The following is a 21258-nucleotide window of genomic DNA, read 5'->3' as shown; positions in this document are numbered from 1 at the left end:
TGCAAGTGTAAAACATTACATTTCAACCCGCATTTTATCTGACTTTAGATTGTTCTCTTCTTCTCCCTTCAGCAGCAGGGCATGACATGTTGTTCATTCTTTACCCTGCTGCGTATCATGAATGACATTTGTGTTCCTGCAACTGTAGTAGGAACACAACAATTACATTTCCCTCTTCAGTCAAATGAGCTAATTTTAATACATCCACATTTGCCAGGCTTTTAAATAGTTCCTCATTGTAGTAGGAAGTGAAATGAGGGAAAGTAATTCATAGCATTCTGTATTTAAATACCATCAGTAAATAATGTACTGTATTGATTTAGGACTGGTAAGAGGCGGTGGGAGTGAATCTCTCTGCCAAGTCGAGGCACCATGAAAACAAAAGTAAAGCACATATTAGACATCTTGAATTCTATGTATTGCTGGTATCTTTCTTGTGACGTGTTTGCATCATGACAATTGTACCCTGATGACGATCTGATCAATAATCAACCCCCGAGTTGGAGCCACACCTTCACCATTGCTCTTTCAGCATTACAGCTTTAAAAGGCTGGGTGACTCCCTCGTTAGGCGCACTTCAACAAACACTCTCAGCCCACTTCCCCTCTCACTTCGACCAAAGCGTATGGAAATGGAGGACCAAATGGAAAGCCAGAAGAGGAGAGGAGTGCAAAGCAAAGAAGATTTAATATGTAAGGCAAAGCGCACTCACATTGTCTTTACTGTCTTTTCTTCAGAGCTTTATTTTCCATATGTGCTGTGTTGTTAAAAAAAAAAAAGAGTCAAATGTTAACAAGAAGTTTGGTGATATTAACAATAACACAGGAGCTTAGATCAACAGTGTTGTTTGCTCTTCCCTGAGCTCATCCTGAATGTACATAGAGATTATATAGTTCCTCGAGCAGGAGTTGTGTTACGTGTGCTGTATACGAAGGAGCTCACCTCCGCAGGTGGAAAGCCGCCACAGAGGCTGAGGGCAAAGTGTAAGTCCATCGTCATAGAGACAGAAATCACATGTCACAGACATACGAGTCCCAAAAGCATGTGACTGTGAGTGTTTGTGTTTGTCTCCCGTCATTTGTGTGCATCTGGATTCCTGCTCTTTGAAGTCAGGGGAACAGGAAACTTATCATGTTTCACATTTGAGTTGTGGTGTGTGTGTGTGTCTGTGAGAGAGTGTGAGTGTGTGTGAAAGTTCCTTAATTTGGTTGCTGATAAGAGCTTGTTTTCATATCAAAGGTTTTGCTACGTAATCTCCTTCAAGTCCTTATGGTCAACCTGTTAGACAGGATTGTGTTACGTAGACAGCCGTATGCACGTTATTTGCAAAAGCTTTCACACGGGACAAATCAATTTAAAGGAGCGCTGTGTAGTTTTGGAGGAGAAATTCAAACAGAATTTTAGTATTTACAATATTAATGACATAATAATACAAATTGAGAAATGTTTATCTTCTCCATAGCTGGATAAACAAGCTGTTCTCAGAGGAAACTAAGGTCCCTAGAGCACCGTTTGAACCTAGAAAGGTGGCAGGGTCCGCCACATAAAAACAAAGTAAAAAAAAGAAAACTGTTGAACTTTAAAGGTCAGTTTGTTTATCAGATCATGAAAATGAACAGAGTTTGTTTATTTAGTTTGTTTTTAAGCCAATGAAGATCATTCTCTTGTGCTTAAACTGTCTTTCCCCTAAAACTACACAGTGCACCTTTAAACGTGGATCTCATGAACAGATTTGTGTTTTTGGTCCACATTTCTTCAAAGGCCTGAGAGACAGATTTAAAGCCTACTTGAGTGGAAAAACATAATAAAAAAAACCATTAATGGATGTTTACCACGGTGCTATCTGTTACTGTGTCATAACGATTCTCATGAACTGTTAGCCAGCAAACACGTGACCTTTTCCCAGTGATGGATCACGAGGAACAGTGGAAGTGAATTTGCAAAGTTTCACTTGATGCGCAACAATGCTTCTTTAGAGTTTGTTGCAACGGTGAAATGGCCTTTGGTTTGGCAACAGGAAGCCTCATTTCCTGTGGTTTAACCAACAAATCACTTGCAACAAAACGAGACAAAGGCCTCAGAGTTAAGGCTTTTCGAACTGACAATCAAAATATTAATGTCATTCTCTGACGGCGACGGCGCTCGACGTGATGGCCTCTCTTGTGAAACCCCTGTAGATAAAGGCTGAAAACACAGTCATCGCGGCTGGAAACTATGACACGGCAGCACACGGGGACCCATCCCTCGTTAAATGACTTTCTTTTATTGCCAAAGTGGCACTCAGGAGATCATGTTGCACGAGTAAACACTTCGCTGTTTGCTCTATATGTAATCTGAGTTTCTAAAGTTCCAAGCTGGAAGAACAGAAGCGCAGTCCATGAAGGACGTATAAATAATGCTCTGTTCCAATTCAAAAACATTATATTAATTACTATTGTGAACAGCGGACGTTTATTGATCCAAGGTGATTTAAATGAGCAGGTGCGCTCAGCGGTTGGGTTACATCGGGGCCCAAAACACATCGCCTCCACCTCCAAAGGGATCAGAAGTCCTTTCAAACTGGTTTACGATCATTATGATACCTTGTGCGCTTTTACAGCAGTAAACATCCAAAGTGATGTTCACATCCGTTGTAAGCTTTCCCTCCCCGTTAATGTGTCAAAGACACTCAGACACACATCGCTGTCTCTTTCTATCCCCAGCTGAACGGACAGGGTCGCTGGGATGCATCGGTTGGTTCATAGTCATCATGTCGGGCCTCTTCACTGCTCTCCTCTTCCCCATCACAATCTGGTTTTGTGTGAAGGTGAGTGAACTCAGGAAATGAGCAACAGTGCGGTAGAAGAGCAGAAAACCACAATTTCCTTTGCTGCACATTTGGATGCGAGCCGAGCTTGTGCTGTGCTCTACCCGCAGATCGTTCAGGAGTACGAGCGCGCCGTCATCTTCAGACTGGGTCGCATCACAGACAGGAAGGCCAAAGGACCAGGTAGTGCACGCTTCAAATCGGGGAAGCCATTTGTGTTTGTAAAGAAAAAGGTGATTTCAGATTTCAGATTTTTTTTTTTCTAGTGGAAATTCACGCTTTTTTCACCTGTTCGTCCGCAGGCATTTTCTTTGTTTTGCCGTGCACCGACAACTGCGTAAAAGTCGACCTGCGAACAGTTTCCTTTGACATCCCGCCACAAGAGGTAAGGCAACATGAGACCGCAGCACCATACAATAATCACAGGTAATGTATCTGTAGATGAAAAAAATGTCACGTCGTTCTACCCTAGATCCTGACCAAGGACTCGGTTACGGTCAGCGTGGACGGAGTGGTGTACTTCCGCGTCAGCAACCCCATCGCCTCCGTGGCCAATGTGTCTAATGCGGATTTCTCCACCCGACTGCTCGCCCAAACCACCCTCAGAAATGTCCTGGGGACCAAGAACCTGGCTGAGCTCCTGTCTGACCGTGAGGGCATCGCTCACAGCATGCAGGTACGGAATCCTAGCGCTCACCGAAATTGTGACGTGGTTGCGGTAGGATTTCGTTTCAGGGTATTACCACTGACTGGTGAGCTACAGGTGTAATTTCTTTCCCTTTCTGTCTTTCTCCAGTCCAACCTGGATGAGGCCACAGACGACTGGGGCATCAAGGTCGAGCGTGTGGAGATTAAAGATGTGAAGCTGCCGCATCAGCTGCAGAGAGCCATGGCTGCTGAAGCAGAGGCTGCGAGGGAGGCCAGAGCCAAGGTCAGGACATGTGACACCACACACACAGTGTTAAAGGTCCCATATAGTAGACAGTGAGATTCCTAGATCCTTGTTGATTATGAAGCAGGTCTATTTGCTCTATAAACACTGTGAGAAAGCAAAACACTTGCGCCACGGATCAACAACCACAGCCCTTATTCAGAAACTGCCTTTTAAAACGAGCTGTCAGGACTTCTGTAAGGCTGTGATGTCACAGCTGCACAGTCACCAACCTCGGCCTCGGCCATAAAACAGAGCGTTCAGACAGCGGGTGAATAGAATTGCAATGGATGGTACGAGAAGTAAAGCATGTAAATATGTCCTGATATCTCATTCTTGATCTGCAGGTTATTGCGGCAGAGGGTGAGATGAACGCCTCCCGCGCGCTGAAGGAGGCGTCCCTCGTGATCGCAGAGTCTCCCTCAGCCCTGCAGCTTCGCTACCTGCAGACCCTCAACACCATCGCAGCGGAGAAGAACTCCACCATCATCTTCCCCCTGCCCATTGATGTCATGAGCCACTTCATGAGGAAGTGATGGATCGGGGACGCTCAAGTTCGCTCATCCTCCGAAGTTATATGAAACGGAGGCGGCCGTGCAAGATGATGCTTGATTGTTGTATGACTGACATTCTATTTTTTTTTTTTTTAGACTGATCACAGAAACACCTTTTTGGTGTACGTAGTCAAGCTGTGATCGACTCCAGGCCTGCTAACGGGGTTGGGGTACATTTCCGTGGCGCCTCGGGAAATAAACAGCCATGTCCAAGATAATGCTTGATTAGCCAGGCCTGCTGATGGATGAAATTACAAGTGGTTCTCAGAGTTTACAAGATTATATGTTGCTACAATTATGTAATAGATATCGTGTCATCCATACTATATGATATAATGTTGATCGGCTCATACTTTGATACAATAAATGTGAAAATATTTTAAAATGTGGAATTGCTTAAGTTTTCATTAAAAAAAAAGAGAGACTGGTTTAGGTTTTGTTGTATTTTTTTGCTTGGTGGTCTACACTGAACCTCACAGAGTTGTTTCTAGTTGCAGAAAGAGGGAAGGGCAACAGGTTTAATCTGGGTATCTGATGTCAAAAAGGCCGATGTTAGCAACCTCTAACATTCTGGTAGTCTTGTCCAAGTGCACTTTGATGCTTGTAGTCAAGACCGGACCTGAAAAATCTACAGTTTTCCGTCCCTGAAGAGAATTGCTTGTATCCAGAAACACACGTTGCAGCAGGCAGGTAAAACACACATGAACTCTCAGACATGCGTGACTTTTTCTTCAATGTTTTTAATACCATGTTCTCCCTCCAAAAAGTACAAATAATAGCATCAACATACCGCGTATACATTACATGTTGACCCATCTCACTCCTCGTCCGCTAGGCCTCCTACGCTACGGTTACATTTTTCGACCATCACAGATCGCAGAGAGGTTTAAAAGGAAAGAGAAAGGGAGAGAAAACAGCAAAGACAGGAAAAAACATGCTTCTATCACTTTTGTCGGTGCACTAAGACACAACTCATGTTGTAAATGTATTTACATTCAAACATACAATCAGTGCCAGAACAAACCATTTCGGTAGACCTTCCGTCTCCGGACCAAATCCGTGAGGGTTAATTGTATAGCTCACCACCACAAATCGAAAATTCTAGTGCTGAAAGTTGACAAGCCATGGGAAAGAATTTGCTACGGCAGCATTTCAAAAACCAACATGGACGTTTTCAGCCCCTAACGAATTAAATGGGCTACCCACGTTTGTCGCAGGGAGCCTCAACCAAATGCTACATATTAAAATATCTGCTACATCGTGATCAGACGAGAGGTCCTTCTATAGCAAACAGAATCACACGAATGACTCGTATAAAATATGCGGTCGTTACATTTTTGACATTCAGCATATAGCGAGACACAGATGTCCACAGGACACATTGAAGAAGGGTCATTACAATACCAGTTTCATCGTTTAGAAATCATAGTCCATTCAGAAAAAGTGAATTATGAATTCAGTATGAAATTTTTACGCTGTCATTTGTAAACAGTAGTCTTTGTTGCATTTTTTTGTAGGCTGTGTTTATTTATTTATTTGCACCTGAAGCGGCCGTTAGGAGGACCCTGAAGAAACCACTTGATGACGCAGCTGAACTGTGGTCCTAAACGTTCGGAAACACAGTGACTTTTTCCCGACGGGCAAATTCCCACAGACGCAAGAGACATTCTCAAAACTGTCAGCGCGTAGGTACGAAAAAATGAAGTGAGAATCGAGAGGCGCGCCTCAAACCCTACTCTGCGCTTGACATTCTTTTGTTTAAGAGCATTCAACCCTGTATCGTATCGTACAAAAAAAATCTCGACGAAATATTTTTTTATTTTCTAGGTTTTTATTTATTTAACAACCGTCAAAAGTGCTGCTGGTATCGCAATTAAGGATCCACTTGAAAGTATTTGACTGGAAAAAAAACTGGCAAGCCCAGGAACGCCCCTTCTTTACATGCTGGTAAAAGGTTAACTTAATAGAAAAAGTGACCAGGGGCGCTGCAAGGAATGTCAAAGCCTTGATGCTGCCCCCGCCCCCCTGCCAGACCCGACCCCCCCATGCATCTACATAACTTTTAACAAAATTACATTAGTGACTAACCCTAAATCCAGCTCCTATTAGCCTACGTAAACTTACCCTCATCCCCTTCTCACTGTCCTCGTTTATTTACAGCGGTTTAAGCTTTCGTTTTGTTACAATATGAGTAATTCACTGAGATTAAACTGTAATAATACTGTAGTGTTCTACATAGTTCAAAAGCCGGATGAAAGACCCTGAGGGTAAGTTATAGAGTTACAGAGCAGGAGGCATTTATGACATACTGTATGCTATAAAATAATTCTCGTTTTTGTATATACCAAAGGATGTTTTTTGTTTTTCTCTGTTGTATTTCATAGAAGTGGAAAAAAATTATCTCGGGAAAAAATGTCTTGAGAGTGTATAATGCTCTGTCAAGAAGCTATACAAAATGAAAACCGACGATATTTCTAATCTAAATTTAGAAAATAATTCCCTGAACGACATTGTTCTCGCGTGCCGTGAGAAACGCGTTGCGGCTCGCGGAACAGTTTGAACGAAAAACACTCGCAGGATAAAAAGTGTCATTCGGATAAACGAAGCCTTAGAAGAGGTTATGAAAAGGTTAACACAGGCCGACGCCCCTGATCTCTGTAACACTAGTCACGACGAGGTAAACAGAGAGTTAACCTGTGTTTTTATTATTTTTTCTAAAGGTGCAGTATGTAAGAATTGGTCGCCTGTTTGCTCATACCCCCCGTTGATCATTTTAGTTACGTTTTGAGTGTTTTCCACTAAAATCTTACGTATTGCACCTTTAACCTACATAGCTTATAGACCCATTTCATATCATAAGTCAGTCCCCTGAACACCACCTATATATGACAAGTAAAAAAAACAAACAAACTGCACTATATTTCCTTTCTCCTCAGGTGCATCACATATTATTCCACTTGTGTCCCATATGTGTTATTTTCAAAAAAATGTTTTTACAAACACCATTCATTTGCTTCGCGCCTCGAGCTTAATAATAAATAGACGGATCACAGCAATAATAAGTTTCACATTAAGACTGGAAGACTTTCACAGTACATGCTTGCAGAAGTTGGCAAAATACATGTAACAAATGAATTAGATATCACGTTTTTTAAAGAAATCCACAACATTTAAAACAGATTCCTGTGTTTGGCCCCCCCCCTTAGCTCTGAGCTCCCTGTTAGCTCTGTGTTGTTTGTTTCTTGTTGGTGATGTTGGCTGTTGAGCTACGCAACAGACTGCACATTCCCCGCTGAGGTAAAAAATACAAAATGGCAGACGTAGTTTTTGCATGTTGACCTGAGGGATCCCTCGTAGCTCGTTTAAGGAAGACCTGGCAAAGGTTTGAAACGTTTTAAGTCCTCTGTGGTTTTTTTCTTTGTTGGCTTTTTTTTGCGAGGTTCAAATGGCTGGGGCTCCAGGTAGGGCTGTCCCACACAAGTAAAACTATCGGCGTCGATGTAAATTACAAAATGTTAAAACGGCTGAAAAAAAAAACACAATTTGCTTTGATTTACAAACTAATTATTTTATCCAAAGCTGTTCAGGGGGTAAAATGCTGCTTGTCCTCTGCTGGTGAGACGGCGGGACGAAGTATAAGGCGCTTTGTTGGGGATTTTTCCGGATGATAAACTAAACATAAAACAAAAAAAACAAAAACAAAACCTTTCTGTTTAAAGCTGATTCAGTTCGTGACTCCGAATTGCAGCTCAGGCTTGAATATGAGAAACTAATCCTGATGAGAGAGAACATAGCTTATTTTATCAAGGTCATGGCCGTGTTTACAACACATTGTGTTCTGGTGACGAGAGTGTGCTACTTTCCATCTGTACCGTTTCCTCTGCGCGGGACTCGTCGCGACTGTCCATGCAGGGAGGTTTCCCTACACGTCGACACCATCCGTGCCACTATCATACAGTATGTACACTCTACACTTCCAGGACGACATACAAGTCGGGATTGGGGACGAGGCTCAGCTGCAGTCATCTGCATCCATTCCTTAATTTATCAGTCTTATTGTGTCTGCGCTGTGATTCACGTGACAGACACCGCCCCCCCGGGACCATCGAGAGACTTGAAAGTTCATGACTTTCCAGTTTTGTCCCTTGTTTTTCCCCAATGTGTACTTCAAATCCGTTCACATCCAAATAATGAAATGGAGGAGAATGAAGGAAAATGTAAGAGAATGTGAAGAAAAAGAGAGAGAGAGAGAGAGAGAGAGAGAAAGAGAACGATAGAGAGAAAAATGTGAGCTTATCTCTGCAAAGAGCCGAGAAAACTGGGCGAGTTACAGCCATTGGCTGACACTCTGTGTGTGGGCGTGGCCGGGCCAGGGGAGTAATTCTGATTGCTGGCTGCCCTGTGAGTGGGTGTGCCTGGTCCAGGGGAGAGGTTCTGGTTGGTGGAGGCTCTGTGTGAGGGGGAGCAGTATTGAGCCTGCTGGGGACAGCCGTAGCAGTGGGTGGGGGAGTCGCAGCCCGCTACGGGTGAGGAGGAGAAAAATGGGGATGAAGGGATGGGGGAGTTGGAGAAAGAGCGGTGCAGCGGAGAAGAGGCAGGGGACATGAGGGGGCTGGTCTGGAGACGCCACAGGAGCTCCTCGTTGTTGCGACTCAGCCGCTTCTTCTCGGTGCTCTCCTTCTCGACGGAGTCGTGAAGGTTGGCGTTCTCCTCGGACAGTTGCCTGCAGGGAACAATGCAGCGTTTCAGTCTCCATTTTTCATGAACACATCAGCAGTTTTCTGCCTCTAACCCTAACCCTAACCCTAGATCCAACTATTTAATCCAAATCCACGGCCCGAACATTTCACCTCTCATCCATCCCATTCACTTTGCATGGCTTGTATGAATATTTTAATTGTAGCTCGAAATCTGCACATGGTGGTGATGATGATCGGAGGCATCCTACCTGGACAGGGTGAGGTTCATTTCAATACGAGCCTTCAGGTCTTCATTCTGCTGCTGCAGAACCTGGACCCTCTCCTCAAGGAAGACGTTCTTTTGAGCCTGCTCAAAAGTAGAACACAACCGCAGCGCAGTATTTAATTCTCCAGACACAACAGTTTGAGTACGCTTTCGTAGGACTGACACTGCAATCTTTAAAGTAACTGCTTGGCCTCGGTGTGTGTGTACCTCAAGGCTCCGTTCATGGACCACTTCTTTTTTCTTTTTACATGCTGCCAGGATTTTCACAGTCATGATGAGTTTTACCATTTTTTTATGCTCATGACACTTCAGCTATTTAAGCTGTTAAAACACTGTGCGTGTGTGTGTGCTTGCGACAGAGGGGGCTGAGCTAGCTTATTTGAGCCTACCACTTTCTCCAGATCAGATATCTTCTTCTCTTGCTGGTGTATCTGCTGGTTCTTCATTTCCACAACCTCCTTCAAGCTCTTCAGATCTTGCTCGATGTGCTGGTACGGCGCCAGGGCATCCTGTTACAGACACATTCACAAACACAAAGAGGTGGAAAAGAGAGGAGGGTTTATCATAGAGATATCAGGATATCTAAAATATTTCTGCTTATTATTTGCTCGAGTAGGTAGCTGCAGGTAAACTCACAACTATCTGCTCGTCTGTGCTCCTCCTCAGAGCCTCCTCGAAACGTTTGGCTTTGTCTCTCAGACTCTGGTTTTGAAATGTGAGAGTATCCACTTGATCCTGCAAAAACGCAACAAGATTCATAGTATCAGTACATGCTTGCGTGCATAACCAAAAAATAACCCATTGAGGGTGGTTTAAATGGAATCATACCTGTAGAGAAAGCCTGAGTTTCTCAAAGTCCTCCTCTAGCAGCATCTTCTGTTGCTCATGAGCTTTTCTTAAGTCTACACAGACACAGAGTCAGAAGCAGAACAAAAGAGAGTTGGTGTTGTGTCTAGCAGCACCGGTGTCACGTTGTGTTACATTTTTATTAGGCTTAAAAATCATACCTCTCATGGTACGGGCGTGCTCCTCATGCAGTGTTGCCATGGTGATGTTATGCATGTCTCTAAGCTCCTGAATGGCTGCCTGGTGGTTGACAGTCATCTCTTCCACCTAACATACCCACCCACACACACACACCCACACACACAAAAACACACCCATACACACACATACACACACACATTGCAATGTCCTTTAAAGACTGACCGGATACTCAAGTATAAGATCGGATTTCATCAAACCTAAAAACAGACAGATCTCCCATGGTGCCTCCCTCTCACCTGCTCCTGCTGATGGGTCCTCAGCTCCTCCATCTCTGACCGATGCTCCGCCTTCAGGTGTTCCGCCTCGGCTGAGTGACACTTTCTAAGCCCCTCCTCCACCGCAGCCAGCTCCGCCTCCTGCTGCAGCTGCAGCTCCTGCAGCTCTCGTTCAAACGCCACCTCCAGCGCCGTCTTTTCCCGATGGAGTCTCTCCCATCGCGCAGTGTTAAATGCTGCGTATGTAGTAGTGATTATCTCAAAGATTGACTACACAAACTTGGGCCAGTCTCTTTAATTTTAGCTAGATAGAATTTAAAACAAATGCAGTTATGTGGAATTGATTTTTAGATTGAAAATATGGTTGATTAATCTAGAAAATATACAAAGTAGAATGAAATGGTCCTCCCTCAGTTCTCCAAACTCCTACAGCGTATCAACAAATATGAATATGGAAGAATAAAAAGCCAGGGCCATGCCACAGGAAGAATAAAAACAGGTTTAAACAGTAAGAGTATAACGTTAAGCTGCTTTGGTTTCATGGTCGTGCTATTGGTCATGTTGGTTCACTGTCTCTCCGTCATGGCTTACTGGGACCACTGACCCTCGGTTCTCACTTACCCATTTCATCTCTGATGTTTTGCATTTCCAAGGACAACTTCTTTTGGTTCTCTTCTGTAGTTTTGCTCTGAAAATTGGACGCAAAAAACATTATTAGTACAGGCTCGATGTGCCATTTATACGCCATCAATACTGGAGTATGGACATAAATAGGGAGTAAAAAGTCATAAGAATGTAAAGAAATATTATGATGTCTATGTGTTGTGTTGCATTTATATCTACTGAGGTCGGCATGCTAACCAACCAGCTAACCCCTTCCAAACCCAAGCCCAAAGCTACTACACTGGAGGTGTAAACACCAAAAAATCTGGTGCCTCAAGCTTCTAGTGGACCACTGGCTGCACGGCTAACTGTGCTAACTGAGTTAACTAGCTTCTCTTAGCAACACTTTTAGTTTGGACAGCAATTTAGAGAGGTGGTCAATTCTTATATGTTGCACTTTTAAATACTTGATTACTGTCTGAAACAAGACAATAATGTAAAGCCACATGCTAGCTGCTCTGTGAGGCTTCAGACTAAATGCTAATGTAAGCAGGGTAACATTCTCAGGATGCTAAAAAAAAGCAAACATGTAAATGTTTTGCAGGTGTAGTGGTGAGCATGCTATGTGCATCATCTCAGTTAAGCATACTAGCAGGCTAACGTTTGCTAACCTTGGCCCGGCAGTCACTTGGTCGTTAATCAAAGTGTCGGACAAACCCTTGGAGCCTTGCGCTAGCATGGCTAAAAATAGAGCTACACCGGAAGGAAACAACAAAACCTGTTGCTATCTTTCTTTTTTTTTTTTTTTAAATCACTTTTAATGATTTCCAGAATGAATGTTTAACCTCCACTAACGCTACCACAAAAGCTGTTGGCCTTGAAAAGGAACCGAAAAGATAAGACACCAGAAGACTATTATGAAGGCTTATCTGCAGTGTACACAAGGTCCTGATATGATGATTAATCTGAAATTAACCTGCATGAGCTAAGTGGGGGAAAAAAAACTAGTATAAATACGGCTAATTGATATGATTAATAAACATTCACAACTCAAAGAGCACACACACACGCTGAACTGTAGACGCTGTGTCTGACTGACGCCAGCAGAGGGAGCTCAAAACCTCCTTAAATGGGCCGTCCATGTCTGCACTGTGAGTCAACGACTGCAGCACTCAGACGGTGACCATGAGGAAATCAGATGGTTCCCATGACAGCATGACAGTTGTATAACAGCAACGGCACCTCAGAGGCTCCGTCGTACCCTCAGACAAGGAGGGCCGGATGAAAAACGAGCTCCGTGGCACACTGAACTCTGGAGGACCCTTCCACTCAGTCGCAATCACTCTCGATCTTCGTGCTGGGCCATGCTGCGAATCTCACCTCATGGTGTTTAATACTGTATGTGTTCCTGAGTTCACATGCGGGTGAGCTTAAACTCCCTACAACCCAGGCTTTGAGTAAAATGGAAAGGTTGAGTCACTGTTGTCGCGTTTGAGCGTCAGAACGTGTTTGTCACCCATTATCTCCTGTGCGTCAGCAATGGGACGGTGAAGGGGACAGACACGATGATGGTGGCGCTGTACAAGTGTGCATGGGGAAGTGCAGCATATATTCAACGTGGTGTCAGACAATATCAGTTTTATTGAGTGTACACATTGCGTTATGCAAGTGGGCTACCTTGAGGCAGTAATGCTGAGTGGTTATAATGAAGGCTTCCAGACCCAAGGAGGTCTTCCTCAGTTCTTCTCTGAGCGTTCTCAGCTGCCTCTCCTGCTGCTCACAGCGTCCCTGCAGCCGCTGAACCTGCAGTGATGAAGAATGGAACTGAATAATAACAACGATTTAAAAAATATGAATAGCACAGTGCACCGAGCACTGCTGCATATTTCCCAGAGGCATAGATTTTTTTTGGGAGGGGGGGTTGGAGGGGTAAGGACAAGTGCATTTGTGCCCCCGAGTAGAAGCAAGAAACAAAAAGCAGAGGGCTTTTATTTTTGACAAACTGCTTCAGAGAGCCTGAGTGCAATTTATTTCATTGTCTTTTTTAAGATTGCGTGTCGGGTGCCTTTAAATTTGTGTTTTCCTGTTACAAATAAAGACATTTCTTGCATGAACTGATGCAGTGGGGGAATAAAAAGAATGTGGAAGACACGCAGGCAGTTGCGTGTTTCACGCTCAAAATGTCCGCTTGAAAACAAAACACCCCACGCCCTTGGATTTCTCCCAGCCGGCTCACCTCATGCCTCTGCTCTTCTTTCTCTCGTTCCTCTGCTTGCCTCTCCTTCTCTTTCTGCTGAGCCTCCTCTTTCTCCCTCTGCAGGCTCTCCTGCTGTTCCTGCTGCAGCCTCAGGGGGGCAACGCGGCGAGGGGACCCCGGGGGAGCCGACCCCCGCACTGCCGCCGCGGGCCGCTGCACGGACTGGACTGCGCAAACAAACACAGGCAATTAAATTAAATCAGAAGTGAGTCTGCATTTTTCTGGGAAAAAAACATTCTAAAAAAAAAAAACATATGGAGATATTCAAATATAATACCATGTGATATCTTCCTTATGTCATTAATTATGTCATGTACTAATTCCTAAACCTAACTGGGACACATCCAACTGTAATAATGAAATTGATGAGCATTAAATCAGAGGAGATTTGACCTGACCTATCGCTAATGGCCGTGTTCACATGATAAATGATCGCGAGTTAATTGAATCTTTTCTACTGAGGCAGCCTCGGGGAGAGTCCCAGTCAGGTGCTCCTCGTGCCTGACCGCCTAATCTGGAGATGAATGTGATCCGTATCAAGAAATGATGGAGCCGCTGCATCCACTGATATGCAGACACCGCGCGCTTGTGTCATTCGTGTGGTGTTTTGACTACAGTCTAATGACGGAGGTAATTCAAAGACCAGACGAACATGCGACAGCCGTTTCTCCCCTCAGGGGGGGCCTTGGGGGGGGGATGCAAACATTAAGCTGCAATTGACGCACATGCAGCCAGATTAACCTCTGTGTTAGTCACCTTGTCAGGAAGTGTGAACGTGTTATCAGCCTGTGGAGACGCGCAGCATCGGAAAACACAGCGTTACTCGGATCGGCTGCATTTTTCTTGAAACGAACCCTTTCTGGCTAAGATATATACACGAAATCACTGCAGCTCCACATCACCTGCCTCAACCGCATCAGTCAGGCCCGCCGAGGCATGAGGAACGGTCTCCATGGCAACGTGAGGCTGGGCTTGGGGTGCAGGGTCCCAGGTAATGAGTCAGTTAGAGGGAGGAGGGAGGAGGCGGCGGGAGGGGGGGGAATAAAATAAAGGGGGATTGCTGAGGGCCACGGGTAAATGAGAGAAGAGAGCGAAGAGACAAAGAATTCAACTAGAAGTGGGGGAGGTAGCTAGAGGTAAATGATCGGGATGGTGATGGATGTTTAAGGCCAATATAGAGAAAAGATATCCTTGTGAGTATGTCTGTGCAAATACAATATAAATTGGGGGGGGGGCTCTTGGTAAAAAGAGGAAGGTGAGGCTTGGCTTCGCTGCGATGAATGTAAATATCGGCCAATGTTTCAGTATCACACCTTCATCAGAGTCTTTCCCCTTAAAGGCACAATAGGATTCCCTGTCTTTTAAAATGGATAGAAGTCTTATAAAAATGTTGTCTCCCCTTTTTTGTGCAGACAGACAGACACACACACACGTTTTTCTGTAGGTTCTACCTGAGAGGTTAGAGAGAGTTGAGTGCATACCAAATGAGTTTGAGTGTGAAGGCAGCATGCAGATGATAGCGGAGGAGCTGATGGAGGAGGAATAATGATGCGGGCAACAATGAGAGAAAAAGGCAACGGCAGACAGCAGACACCAGTGTGTGTGTGTGTGTGTGTGTGTGTGTGTGTGTGTGTGTGCTGCGAGGCTCTGGCTGAAGGTGGTAAGGCCCGGCTTTTCAGCAAATTTCCACGTTTGCGTCTCTGGCACACCGTCGAGAAAAAAAGAGCTTCGAGTAGGAGCAAACACGTTGACAATATCTCTAAACCCGAGTAAACAACCGACTCGGAGCGGAGTGTTCTCATTCAGCGACTGCGTGGGAGGAGACGAGGTCCAGCGCAAGATGCAGCGAAGACACGGGTGAGCAGCAACAGCAGCACTTTGGCGAGAAACAGCGAAGTGAGCGAAGAGAGAGAGAGGTGTAGCCCTAGGAGATGAGTCGGCCTCTGCCGAGGAAAAAAGGATGGGGAGGCCCCCACGCAATCCTGCGAGAAAATGATTTTAACACCTACTGAGCTGAGAGAAAGAGAAATGTCCAGACGGCAGGGATCAAACCGCAATGCTGAAGAACTCAGAGACAGCGTGCGAATGCGAGCTTGCTTCTGGGTTTGAGTGTGTTATGAAAAGGTCGTTTACAGTATATAAAAGGCTTTTTTTTAGAAAGGGTTAGGGAGAGTGGGCTGGAGGAGGAGGTCGGTCGAATGATAGTCTCGCATCGCCAGACATACCTCCACCAGCTGAGTCAGTGCCGGAGTGTCTGGCTGCACCCATTATCATTCTGCTGCAGGGGGAAGAAAGGCTCTGGCTTGTTTGCATTTTTCTTAAAACCGAATTTTGAAAAAGCAATAACGCGCCGATAGTGGAAGTGGAACCTTTTAAACCTTTTTAATCAAACACAGGCAGAACTCATTAATAGGGGAGGCACATATGTAGGCAGGCCGCCAGGAGGTTCTGATACGCCACTTTTACAACAGCAGACAGCATGTCACTGTAGGAAAAAAAAGCACAGGTGTGAAGCGTTAATGATGACGCTTTTCCATTCAGGTGTCTAAGCATTGCCAGAGCTGCAACAGATGAATAGGCCGCAGCCATAATTTGATGCCGTTAATGTCACCCGCGATTGTGTTTTTTTAGCGCGACGGGTCAAAATGTCTGCCAAGAAAAAAAAAAAGTAAAAGCCCATTGTGTCATCTAACTCCGAGTGACTGAAAACGGCCGCTGCGAAAATCGACTTCCAGGGTGAAAAAGACGTCCAGAGCATTGAGCAGCATGGTTCACGCTGAGACACCTGAACACAATGGAGTCATTATTAATGTTATTAGCAACACCTGTGCTTTTCCTGCTTTGATAAGACTTTGAATTTGGCCTTCGCCTGTTGCCAGGATGAAATGATGATTCTACGTACCATATTTACATTCAAACGGAAGGTGTCTTTAAAAGGTGCAGTATGCAAGAATTGGCCACCTGTCAAATTCAAGACAAAGTTAGCTCAGTTAACTGTGCAGCTAGCAGCTTGGACTGGGATGCTCGGGGACATGGTGTCGGTGTTTACGCTGCTAGTACAGGAGCTTTGGACCAGGACAGGCTGGGTTAGCACGCTAATGTCGTTAGACTTCATCATGACTTAACTCATATTTGTTTGACTTTTGTTTTACTTTTTAAACTCAAATTCTCGCATATTGCCACAGCCAAGACGGGATCTATTCCTAACCCTAACCGAGTTGTTTTTGCGCCCAAGTCTCAACATATCCACGGTCTGCAGAGACGCAGATTGCCAACATTTGTTCTGGCGATTTGGATAGAACAAGGACAACTGTCAGTAACTCCGTGTGTGTACACTACTGTGTGTGTTTTATTTTGGTATCGGGGGGGGAAAAGACTCACCTGGGGACTGCGGCTTGGGAGGGACCACTGCCAGCCTCTTCGGGGAGGACGGGAGAGAACGTGTGACCTCCGAGCGCTGAAACTCCTTCCTGCCGACTGTCAATCAACAGAGAGATACGACAACTTTAATCAGAGAAGCATGCCTTGTCATTTTTGATAAAAGGACGACAAACTAAATGTAACACAGACAAACCCTGAAAGCCACCTGAAATATAACATTATGTCAGTCAGACTTCGTCGTGCACACACACACAGAGGCATCAAACGAACCATCTATCCCTGTCGACTCTCTGCTTTTTCCATCTCTTCCATTTCTGTGCTGATTCTTCTCCCCTCTCCCAACTTTTTTTTCTGTTACCCTCTCGCTTTCATCTCCAGCTATCCCCCCCCCCCGCTGCGTCGCATAACTACGTCCCAAGGGAGTTTTGGGTCAAAGCGAAGCGGGGCATATACCGCGGGATGGCGTGCCCGTCACCTCCCCGCTCCGCTCAGCTCTCCGTGACATCGCGCACTTTGCAGCCAAGACAGGCAACAATCTGGAACCCTTGTCACAGAGGTGTGTGTGGGAGTAGAGAGGATTTGAAACAATAAAATGTGAGATGCATTACCCGGGGAGCTCGTAGGTTGGTGGTGGTGGTGGTGGTGGCGATGATCATAGCGAATAGGGAAGTGGGTTTCGGGAGGTTAGCAGGGAATTTGTTGTGAGGCAGAGAGAGGAGAGGAGGAGAGGGGCCTTGAAAAGAAACTAATTAGACCTGTAATGGGAGAGAAGCCTCTGATCCTGAACAAATCCCCCAAATAACCCTGGAGAGATACTCCAGGTCTGCAGAGACCGCGCCGAGTGTGTGTTCGCCGTGCGTGTGTCGGCGCGGCTGTGCCAACATGGCTCTCAGAGTGACTCATTACTGTGCGAGTGAACCCAAGACTCAAACACACACACACACACACAGACTCACACTGCCACACCACTGCTACCAGGAAAACTGTATCAAACCGGTATTTGAAGTTTTTGACTGTACGAGTCTACTTTAAACAAACACCTCCCCAAATGTTATTAGAATATTTGAGAACATTTTTACTCGTCTCTGTGTTCGATAGTTCGCCGTGAGGTGTTTAGCCAAGCTGAACACAGAGGCCGGGAGCAAAGAGACAGTCAATCAGAAGTAAGTAAAATAAACGAATATGGCCTCCAGAAAACTATCTTGCTTAGAGTTGCCGAGCTACAAAAGAAAAATGTGAATAAATAAGGACATTCATAGACGTAATTGAATGTAAACAGTGAAAAACAGCTAGTTAAAGGGTATCTCCAGCATATAATGATGATGATTAACTATGGGCTTGTGGAAATCAAGGTGGCCAATCACCAGTGACAAAAACCGTCATAAATTTGGCAGGAAATTGGGTGCTCGGGTAAGTAAATCAAGGAAGTACGTTTTCAGGCCTTTTAATAACTCCGATTTAGAGATTGTCCTCATGTCCTGTTTAAACCCCTGTGACAAAGGACCCGTCAGTCAATTTGAGAGCACTGAAATAATAATTTGCAACCTTTGAGGCCATGTTTTGTATCGTGGATTATAAAGAGCATTTTTATGTGGAAAGTCGATTGCTGTGGGCTCTCTGTACTACAGGTTTTCGTCGGAGGTTCTCAGAGGCTCAGCAGGACGGAGTTGTCTGTCCTATAAGATGTGTGTGTGTGTGTGTGTCTGACAAAATATATGAGCACTGTATTACACACATATATTCAAAGAAAAAATGAATATATGTATAGCACAGACAAGTGCAGATAAAAAAGGAGAGTGTGTTGCATGACTTGCAGGTTGACAGGGACTCCTCAGGTATTTCTCCATCAATAATTTACAGCACATTTAAAATCAGCTCAGGGCTACAGACAGACAGGGTGAGACATTTTTCTCGTTGCCACTACACCGTCTGCATACACTAACCAGGGGCTGGGGGAGAAAAAAAAATGTAGGCAACAAAACAACATCACCATTGTCTAGAATGCGCCTCGTCCTGACGTTTGTTTTTGAGATATCTGGCTCACGCTGTGGCGAAGATGTCAGAGATCTGTGTCTTTTATTCAATCAGCCCCCCCTGTAAAAGTTTACAGACATGCATTAAGTGCGAGCGAACGAAGTGTGATACTACGTCGCTCGTGGTGTTAGTTCCGACGTGTGAAGAATACAACCGTGTGTGAAAAGCATCGCCGCCGCCGGGGCTTCCGTCGCCTGCTCATCAAACCGTACTGGCGTCATCAACCGGGACAGCTGACGCCCCGACAAGTTCATCATCATTTATGAGGTGGAGGTGACGGAGTGTGTGGGGTTTGTGTTTTATGATACCTTGAAAGGCTCTTTGTGTTTTTCACAGTTTATAGCAAATGAAAAAAATAAATACATGCAGAAACGACCCCTTACAGGCAGTGCCACCTTTTCAATGTCTCTGAAAAACAGCTCTGTGGGTGGTTTTTGTAAATTAAGCGAAGTGTTGAAGGGTTAAGTTGGCTTTCAACAACCCGTGAGAACAGGAGCTTACTTGCTACAACTGTATCTGGAGCCAGAAAAAAGCCACAGAGAACACCACATTCTTTACTGCTACCATCAATTTCTTGCCATGTACTATATGTTTTACATTCGTACTGTGTATATGACTTAAGTTCTACTTCTAAATTAAAAGAACTGTATCAAAAATCTGTGGTTTACCCCTGTCGCTTTAAAAAAACGGCTTGGAAACGTGTTGGAGGCTTGCGTTCGCATCATGACATCATATCATCATCATATAGCAAATCTCAGAGAAAAAAAAACCCAAAAATGCGAAAATGCAGTGCAGGAAAGGACCCTCAAGGTGCACTGTAACACAAGAAAAACAACAGTTTTGTTGGTTATGCGAACAGCTCCATGCTCAGATTAACATTGTCGTTGTAAAAAAGGCATGTAGTGGATGTACTTTGGTTGAGGAAAAGATGACTTTACATGATGTGATGTAAGTTATGTTGATGTCTGTTAAATCCCGGTCTTGACTTAAACAAAAGTCAATGTTGTCTTTGGTTTCTTGCTCTTTTTTTTTTTTTTTTTTACCACATCATTGGCTGATCTGCGGTATTGTTAGCCAGCACGTGACGATGGGAAAACGATCCGTTGCAGATGAAAAAACCGCATCTCTCTCTCTCTCTCTCTCTCTCTCTCTCTCTCTCTCACATGCAGCTCAGATTGCAATGTACAAATCATGTGGCTGAGTGCGCTCCCTGTTCCCCCTCTTAGAATATGCCACAGCACAAACTGGAAGACACGTTTTCAATTATTCCTGTAGTCGGACGAAAAATCCCGCTCAGACTGACCTCCAGGGGAGCTTCTCGGCTGGGGAGGCAGGTAGCGCCGGGGCAGGGCGGGGGTCGAGGGCGGCTGGAGGCTGTTGCTGCGACACGGCGCCCCTCTCTGGTGATCCGTGGACGGGGGGCCCGTGGTCACTCTGTGAAGAGGAGGCTCCTCGCTCACACTCAGACCTGGAATACACAGAATTAGATTTTTTTTTTTTTAAATGTTTAAATCCACAACAGTAAGCCCTTATCTTCAGAGTCCCCTCTCCTTGATTTGCTAAAGCCTATCTCAATTGCTCTTTCTCTTCCTCCTTTTTTTTTTTAAACACATATTGCTTTTTCTACAATCTGATAGGGCTGTCTTAATTTAGGTTCACTGGACTGAGAAATGGTTTGTAACCTCTGGGTCTCACTGCTGCTCCTCTCAATCAGCTGGACACTTATCCTGCACATGCACATGCACACGCACACACACACACACACACACACACACACACACACACACACACTGTGACACACAATGTTCACACAGGGACACTTCTCCACATGAGCGCATTCATACACAGGAAAATACAGTGTGCGCTCACACAGAAGCACACTGATCATCGCTCATCTCGGGCCTACGCCGCAGCTATAATCTATCAAAACGACCAGTGGATAGTTTACACACTAGCGGGGCTCACACTCTCACACGCACACACAAAAACACATATTGCATGCATCCTGCTCATCCCCTCATCCCCCCGATCGATAATGACGCCACAGATTGCCTGCACTTTCGTGTGACAAGCGGGGGATAAACAAATCTAATGTAAAGCCGCCCCAGAAGATGCCGTGTGATGGTGATTAAGCCACATTGCAGGACTCTCCCAAATCTTCCCCGCATCCTCGGAGATCAGTGCACGTTGGAAAATGTGGCAAAAGAACATTTAAAAAAAAAAGGAGAAGAAAAAAAACAGCTGCCGAAGAGTTTGATTTGGCCCGTGTGGTCTCATGTTGGAGCCAAGTCTCTCCGGCACTCAGGCTTAGAATAGTACACTGCAGGGAGCCTCATCTGTTCAGAGGAGCTGCTTTGGAGTGGATTGTTTCAGTGACCAAAGTATTCCACCTCCCCCTTTTTCTTTCCTTTTTACATAAAAGAATAAAAAAAAAAGTAGCGCACCCTTGACAGCGCTCTGTATGC

General features: G+C 44.9%; 2 protein-coding genes across 3 annotated transcripts in view; one reads left to right on the top strand and one right to left on the bottom strand.

The window, feature by feature from the left end:
- The first annotated feature begins 534 nt into the window (after nucleotides 1-534).
- Nucleotides 535-4718, top strand: stoml3b (stomatin (EPB72)-like 3b). The gene is made up of 7 exons (XM_037120765.1): nucleotides 535-692; nucleotides 2703-2806; nucleotides 2917-2989; nucleotides 3109-3191; nucleotides 3279-3482; nucleotides 3603-3737; nucleotides 4085-4718. Exons 1-7 carry the CDS (start codon nucleotides 626-628, stop codon nucleotides 4271-4273), a joined length of 855 nt encoding a protein of 284 aa, XP_036976660.1. The 5' UTR covers nucleotides 535-625; the 3' UTR covers nucleotides 4274-4718.
- Nucleotides 4719-5021: 303 nt separating this feature from the next.
- Nucleotides 5022-21258, bottom strand: part of mtus2a (microtubule associated tumor suppressor candidate 2a) — a 49291-nt gene continuing 33054 nt past the window's right edge. Inside the window, exons 5-16 of one of the 2 annotated variants that reach the window (XM_037120701.1) lie at nucleotides 20097-20261; nucleotides 16760-16855; nucleotides 13358-13545; nucleotides 12799-12924; nucleotides 11140-11206; nucleotides 10540-10754; nucleotides 10264-10369; nucleotides 10085-10158; nucleotides 9893-9991; nucleotides 9646-9765; nucleotides 9240-9340; nucleotides 5022-9014 (exon numbers count right to left, since the gene is read on the bottom strand). In XM_037120701.1, coding sequence (XP_036976596.1) covers nucleotides 8585-9014; nucleotides 9240-9340; nucleotides 9646-9765; nucleotides 9893-9991; nucleotides 10085-10158; nucleotides 10264-10369; nucleotides 10540-10754; nucleotides 11140-11206; nucleotides 12799-12924; nucleotides 13358-13545; nucleotides 16760-16855; nucleotides 20097-20261 — 1787 coding nt within the window. In that variant the 3' untranslated portion in view covers nucleotides 5022-8584. The remainder of the gene's footprint in view (nucleotides 9015-9239; nucleotides 9341-9645; nucleotides 9766-9892; nucleotides 9992-10084; nucleotides 10159-10263; nucleotides 10370-10539; nucleotides 10755-11139; nucleotides 11207-12798; nucleotides 12925-13357; nucleotides 13546-16759; nucleotides 16856-20096; nucleotides 20262-21258) is intronic. The other variant, XM_037120702.1, reaches the window with a different exon arrangement.

The sequence above is a fragment of the Acanthopagrus latus genome, chromosome 13, assembly GCF_904848185.1.
Source record: "Acanthopagrus latus isolate v.2019 chromosome 13, fAcaLat1.1, whole genome shotgun sequence".
Taxonomy (NCBI): Eukaryota; Metazoa; Chordata; class Actinopteri; order Spariformes; family Sparidae; genus Acanthopagrus; species Acanthopagrus latus.
Note: the sequence above shows the minus strand (reverse complement) of the source record. Positions and strands in the feature narration are given on the sequence as shown.